The sequence below is a fragment of the Papaver somniferum genome, chromosome 8, assembly GCF_003573695.1.
Source record: "Papaver somniferum cultivar HN1 chromosome 8, ASM357369v1, whole genome shotgun sequence".
In the NCBI taxonomy this organism is placed as follows: Eukaryota; Viridiplantae; Streptophyta; class Magnoliopsida; order Ranunculales; family Papaveraceae; genus Papaver; species Papaver somniferum.
In genome coordinates, this window is record NC_039365.1 from 114,739,251 (window position 1) to 114,746,752 (window position 7,502).

A 7,502-nucleotide genomic window follows, 5' to 3' on the forward strand; every position below is an offset into this window, starting at 1 on the left:
CTCTAACAATAACAAGGGGGTAATCAATGTGATCAGTCAGGCAGGCAGGCAGCAGTAGACTTTCAAATATGAAATCATTAAATATGCTAAACTCCCACCTAATTAATGCTTAAGTCTGAATCTCGGATCCTGATTCTAGGATTTATCTTCACCTGCCCTTTGGTCAAAAAGAGGGCGATCAACAACACCCATGCAACACAAAGGAAAAATTATTTTCGTGCAGAGACTCGAGTTAGTTGATCAATTTCCTAGTATTTTTTAAAAGTTAGCTCAACCGTAGCAATCATATTGACTGCCGAAACAAGGTTGATGATGGCAAAAAAGAATCAAAAATGATCGGTGGACCGTGATTTACGTGCACCGCACCGTGTGAAGAGGAGAATGGAACCCATTTCTGCCCCATTCCCTATCACGATATTGAGAGGGGATCCTGACTTTCCGATCCCCTCTCGCTGCATATCACGGTGCATAAGCTGGGTACGTGTACCAAAGCTGAAAAAGAATACTCGTCAAAAGGATGACAAAACGACATCAATATAGATAATGACTTAAATACCCCTTTAAACAAAAGACTTACTATATACCACTTAAGATGCATCTCTCTTTTATTGCCTCAAAGTTGTGAAAGATTCTTGAGCTGCTTCAAGAAGTCAAATCCCAAGACCAACCAGTTGTCTAACTCCCTCAATATTTAAATCCCCAATTCTATCTATAACAGATTGATTATTTAGGCTTATCCATCTATTTCTCTGAACTCCTCTACCTCTCTGTGTTTATATCTTCTATAAATTAACAAAACAACACAAAACCAAGATTAAGAGAATGGAATTGTTTTATCATCAGTTAACTAAGTCTTTCTATGGTGATTCTCTCAAAGTCTTGGAGGCCGATGTTCAGCACGCTAATTCTTTGTAAGTTATAAAGGGTTTTTCTTAAACTATTAAAATTTATTTAATTTTGTATCTTGATTTTTAATGTCTTTGATTTTCGGTATGATCAATAGATTGATTATAGAGAAAAATCCAAAATCCACTTTGTAAATACCCTGTTTGGTGGTTGAATTTTCTTATGGTTTTAGGTCTTATGTGTTCCTGAAACTCCCTTTTAAGGGTTTTTGCTTTTTCTTTTTCATGTTTCTGGTGAACCCAGTTCTGGGTTTTTGTTTGTTACTATATTGATTGGTTGAACTGTTTCTTGTGGATTTCTGATGTCTTTTTATTGGAAACTGATTGGTTGTTGTGGAATTTGTAATTGGGGATGATAGGGCAGCTGCAATTCCAAGAGCTAAAGATGGAGCATATCTTCAGATGAAACTGGCGTATGATCATATAGCACCGCTTTACTTGTATTTGCTTCAATGGATGGATTATACTTGTACATGTTTACTTCCAAGATATTCCAGTCTCTTCCGTATACTCATATACAAGGTGTGTTGTTGTTAATCGAGTGTGTGGTTCGTATTTAACTGTTTTAGTCTATGTAAGTTACAGTATATAAATATGCGCGAATGAATGTTGACACAGTTCTAAAACAAGCAAGACCAATGTAATTGTTGTTCTGATGGTAGTACATTAAATCCCTTGAAAATCATTAATAGAAGTGAAAAAAGATTGTATAAGAAAAGTAGCTATCCTAAAAGTGCCTCTACGAGGTTTTCTTTATGTGGGACAACTAGAGGAGTTTACTTTATATGGTTCTGTACTCTGTAGCAATTACTCTTATGGAAATTCTAAATTTTGCATTTGTGTTGGTTAATCTCATGATTCCCCAGGTATATCCAGATGGAAGGGTGAACATGTCTTCTTCTGGAAGGACAGCAAGTGTTATGGAATTTTACGGTTAGTAGGATATAGGATTGTCTTTCTGATACTTCAAATGTAGGAATTGAATTGCCTTGTTCTTACTGTAGTTAGTTTACTTGTTGCCTTATGTTGCTTAGCTTAACAAAAAAGGCCTGACTGGAAATTTGCAGCTGTGGTGCTACCTTCTCTTGAGCAACTGCAAGGTAATTTGACGGAGCTAGATACTACAATGGAGAAAGGTAGGTCTGTTGAGATGTTTGGGAGAATGAGTAGGTTGGAAGAGAGAAGGAAGCTCTCCGACATCGATGTAGAGAGAGAAACTGAATGTGGGATTTGTATGGAACCTTGTGCTAAAATGGTCTTGCCTAATTGCTGCCATTCTATGTGTATTAAATGCTACCGCGACTGGTAACTGCATTCTGTTTCATTCTTACATTTCAAACACATAATTTATCCCTTGAGATTTCCTAACTAATAAAGGTCTTTCTTCATGATCTTTGACCAACAGGAATACTAGATCAGAATCATGCCCTTTTTGTCGGGGCAGCCTAAAGAGAGTCAGTTCAAGAGATTTATGGGTTCTTACGGCCAATGATGATTTTGTTGATTCAGAAACTGTAGCTAAAGAGGAATTATCGCGTCTCTACTACTACGTTCATAATCTGCCTCGAGATGTAACAGATGGACTTTACATGAGGTATTACGAATATCTTATTTAATCAGATTTGGGTTTGAAAGATGATGTATAGGAAAGAGGCTAATAACCAATATGTATATAAGAGTCATATGCCAAGTACTTGTTCGACATGGTTCTTACAAGTAATAGTCAGAATCCATGTTACAGTTGCGTAGATTAGCGTAAAGGCTTCATGTAGAAACACTCCAAGAGTAAATAATTGTCGAAATTACTTCGATTTCTGTCAATGCATCTTTTCTCTGTTCAATTGATGTTTTTCTTTGTTTTACTTAATTCATGTTACTCCATGTTGGCTGTGTAGCTGCTATATCAAAATTGACATAGCAGCCACATCCAACTCCAAATTTTCATCTTACCACAACAAAATCAGTTTTACGGGAAACCCAACATTAAAAACCTTGATCCGAGAGTACATCCCCATCCAACGGTTAAATCTTGGATGACTCAGGAAAAAAAAAATACATAAGCTAAAGCCAAGACCCAAAGAGAGGCTAATTTCAGTTTGTCTTTTTCCTTAAGCCACGGCATTAAAGTCACCATCACTAGTGTGGTGAATTGAACTCACTATTACCAGATATAACCGGCTTTTGTGTTGCCGTGTGGACCTCACTATGAATTTTGGGGCAGAAGGTAGGAAACGCAGAACTCATGTGCATCGCACTGAGGAAGTTCATTCGTCATGTATGAAAAATTGATTAGTGCTGTTAGCGTCTTGCAGTAGTTACAAGAAATACTACTGAAAATGTAAAAAGTTCTTTTCAAAGGCCAGGGTATTTATGCATTTACGGAAGGTCTTTGATATCTATAACAAGGCAGTAACCAGAACTAGATAATCAACCTAACTCGCCTAAACTTCTTGAATCAAAGAACCCAATAAGCTAGGTTGAGTTCAATGGATCAAGAGCTGGAAGAGATAAGAGTTGTAGGAGAAATAGAAGAAGAAGAACAACAACAGAGTAATGAAAGAAGAGAGTTCAGGATTTTTGATATCATTGAAACCGGAAATGAGATCAAGGATCATCGTTATTTTTCATCACCTTCTTCTTTGTCACCAACTAGTAATAAGAAAATAATGCAAGAGTGGAAAATTCTAGAAAGAAATCTTCCCGCTGATTCAATCCATGTTAGAGTTTACTAAGAAAGAATCGATTTACTACGAGCAGTAATCATAGGACCATCAGGTACACCTTACCATGACGGTTTATTCTTTTTCGACATTCAATTTCCTCCAGATTACCCTAATGTGCCACCCAGCGTTTCTTATCATTCTTTCGGTCATAGAATAAACCCTAATTTGTATGCAAACGGTGCTGTTTGTCTAAGTCTTATAAACACTTGGGCTGGCCTCAGAAAGAATGAAAAATGGATTCCATCTCAATCAACTATTTTTAAAGTTTTGTTATCTGTTCAGGGTCTAGTTCTCAATGCAAAACCCTATTTCAATGAACCTCTGTATCTCCTGCAGAATTTGAATCCTTGGAAGAAGAAGTTAACTTTGGATTATAATGAAAAGGTGTTTATTAAGAGCTGCAAGACTATGGTGTGTGTTCTAAATAAACCACCAAATCATTTTCAAGAATTTGTGGTTGACCATTTTCGTAATCGCGCTGAAACCATCTTAATTGCTTGTAAAGCTTATATTTCTGGTCATATTCAAATTGGTGATCACCTGGTGGATGCCACCTCCACTACTGCTGCCACAAGGAAGAAGGGTTCCAAGACTACACAGATATTTCAGAGTTTGATGGGGGAATTTTATCCTTCACTTGTGAAAGCCTTCATAAAGAATGGATCTCCTTTAGAGAGTTACCAAGAACTGGACAAAGTGGACGGCATATCATATACATGCTTGGAAGAGTTGCGCTGGAATAACAATGGGTATTGTTGCTATTTTATATTGCTTATTATCATCCTAGGTTTGGTACTGAAGTTCGTATCAGATAAATAAGGCTGGGATTGCTAAATCTTCCAACTTGATCATCATTTGGCTATGTATCTGGTTTACATAGCCAGGAATGTAGTTGAAGCTATATATCTTCGTATTTTGGATCTTTCAGAATGGGAAGATTACAATCTTCTAAATGACTGCAAGTTAAAATTAAAAACAGTTAATGTAGAGTCTAATTAGGTGTTTGCTAGGATAATGTTGGGTGTAATGTGATGGAGTAACCTTCTACCTAGTTGAATGATTATTACTTCAGAAATTTGCTGCACTTAAATTTTCTGTACCGGCTAATGCTACTGGTGTGATAGGCATGTATACTGCGGGTGCAGTAGTAGTTGTGTTTGGTTGGTGTTTTGAAGGGTGTAGGTTTTATAAAACTAGGTGAAACACTACCATCCCTTCAGAAATGTTTAGCCAGATATTTCAATAGCCTTAATTTCAGGTCCCTTCACTTCAATCTTTGACATAGTAACTGTTAATACCCATTTAGTTAACGTATTAGCTTTCAGTTCATCACTTTCTCAGGCAAATTTAGATCGACCAAGAAATAGTCCACCAACTCTGACCCTCCAATGCAAGAAGCGGCAGGAAAACTGGAGTAATCCTGATGAAAATTCTATGAAGATTAAAATGTAGATGCTGGTGTTGCTGAAGGGGAATGTGCTAATACGTAGTGGTTAGAAATCATATCAGGCAGTTCAGTGCTGGTGCTACAAAGTTTTTCAAGGAATCTGACCATATAATTGCTTCTGTTTCAACTTCATCTTCATTTTTTCTTATATCCTAGATAGGATTGAGCCTGCACCTAAGCATGTTATGGATATTAAATATGACCATTTTTTCTATTAGCAATGACCATTTTGTTAAATTTTTTGGTTACGAGCTGCTTATTTTCCTGATTTCTCACCGTTTTAGTGAGAATCATTCTTAATTCGACTGTGCCTTTTCGTCAAAAACTTGTTTTTGTATTGAAACTTTCGGCTGGGTTAAAAGATTTGATGCAGATCGAGAATATTTGGATCTCGAAGGAGATTATTTTCTTGTTATCACTTATCATTAATTAATGATAATTTTCAGTAGAAAAATAAACAATTTTCGGATTTATTAATTAGTCTAATTTTAGTAGAGTCTAGAAGTCCACTTTAAAAGTTTTAATAAATTAGGAAAGTCACCTAAAGGTAGTAGATACCTTGGGAAATAAGTTTCTTATACTTTTATTAAGTTTTTGGGTTGTTTTCATCCTCTCTTGTTGTACAAGTTAGGATTTTTTTCTCAAGTTTATAATCCTTAATAGCTTTGTAATGATTTTGAAGAAAGAATTACTCAAACAATTAGGCCTATAATCCTTAATAGCATCAGAAGCATCTCCCCCCTTTCAATAACAACAAAAAAAAAGGAAACATTTTTGTGTTTCGAATTCATAACCAAGTTTGAAAACTATTTCAGTTTCAACCATTAGATGAACTGACTTTTAAATTCAGTCGTTAGATCTCCAAAATATGCTGATAAATTTGGTGTATGCACATAAGATCTATCTATAAATAAATGAAAGCTTAAGGGTTCGAATTCTGAAGACTTAAAACAAAAACAGAAGATAGTCGGGTTTTTTTCCTCTCTTCTTCGATTCTCCCTGAGCTTCTTCTATGGATTTGATGTTCAAACCGAAGACTTAATGGAGGAATTCAACATGCAGTTCAAAAAGCGGGGGTCTAACAACCACACCCAGTATTTCTCTTAGCAATCTGTATGGACAAACTCCAATATACTTTCAAGAGAATCAACTAGACAGTCAGACTCAATCTTTAGAAAAGTATACCAAAGAGTTTATATCTGAATTTCTCAATTCAATCCGCAATCAAACAAATAGGAATTTGCGGGCCCGATTGAATAAGAGAAATAACTTGGACGGTATCACAAACCAATATCCAAGTGTCAATCAATTCAATCAACAACCCAAAGGCCGGATTCAAGAACTGATTGAGCTTAACGCACAACCTGTGATATTTCTATTATATAACAAAATATAATGCGGAAAAGAAATAACACAGACACCAGAAATTTTGTTAACGAGGAAACCGCAAATGCATAAAAACCTCGGGACCTAGTTCAGCTTTGAACACCACACTGTATTAAGCCGCTACAGACACTAGCCTACTACCAATGAACTTCGGATTGGAATGTAGTTGAGCCCTAATCAATCTCACACCGATCAAGGTACAGTTGCGCTCCTTACGTCTCTGAATCCCAGCAGGATTCTACGCACTTGATTTCCTTAGCTGATCTAACCCACAACTAAGAGTTGGTACGACCCAAAGTCGAAGACTTGATAAACAAATCCGTCTTACAAAGAAAAGTCTATTGAGATGGATAAATCTGTCTCCCACTTAAATATCTATAAGTTTTTTTCCGTCTTTTGATAAATCAAGGTGAACAGGAACCAATTGAGTAAACCGGACTTATATTCCCGAAGAACATCCTAGTATTATAAATCACCTCACAATAATCTTAATCGTACGGAAGCGAAACAAGATATTGTGGAATCACAAACGATGAGACGAAGATGTTTGTGACTTCTTTTTATCTTGCCTATCGGAGATCAATCTCGAGCAAATATTAGTGAAGATAGTACTAAATCACGGTAGAACAGGGAAAGATCAGAACAGGCAACTACAAAGAAAATAGTTGGGTCTGGCTTCACAATCCCAATGAAGTCTTCAAATCGTTAACCTACAGGGTTTTGGAAAAACCTAAGGTTAAAGGAGAATCGACTCTAGTCGCAACCAGTATCACATAGGAGGTGTGGGGATTAGGTTTCCCAGTTGCTAGAGTTCTCCCTTATATAGTTTTCAAATCAGGATTTGCAATCAATGTTACCTTGGTAAAAAAGCATATAATATTCACCATTAGATGAAAACCTGATTAGACTCAAGCTAATATCTTTCAACCGTTAGATCGAACTTAGCTTGTTACATACAAATGAAATGTACCTTCATTTAGATATGAATAATCGTACCTAAACGTGTACACCTTGTTGGTTCAACAATAGTTAACCGAAGTT

The 7,502-nt window shown here is 36.3% G+C and overlaps 1 protein-coding gene across 1 annotated transcript; it reads left to right on the plus strand.

The window, feature by feature from the left end:
* Positions 1-629: 629 nt before the first annotated feature.
* Positions 630-2,746, plus strand: LOC113302701 (E3 ubiquitin-protein ligase AIRP2-like). Its single transcript, XM_026551639.1, has 5 exons — positions 630-911; positions 1,265-1,427; positions 1,772-1,838; positions 1,973-2,210; positions 2,311-2,746. The coding sequence occupies exons 1-5, from the start codon at positions 823-825 to the stop codon at positions 2,519-2,521; spliced, it is 768 nt and encodes a 255-aa protein (XP_026407424.1). The 5' UTR covers positions 630-822; the 3' UTR covers positions 2,522-2,746.
* The last annotated feature ends 4,756 nt before the right edge of the window (positions 2,747-7,502 follow it).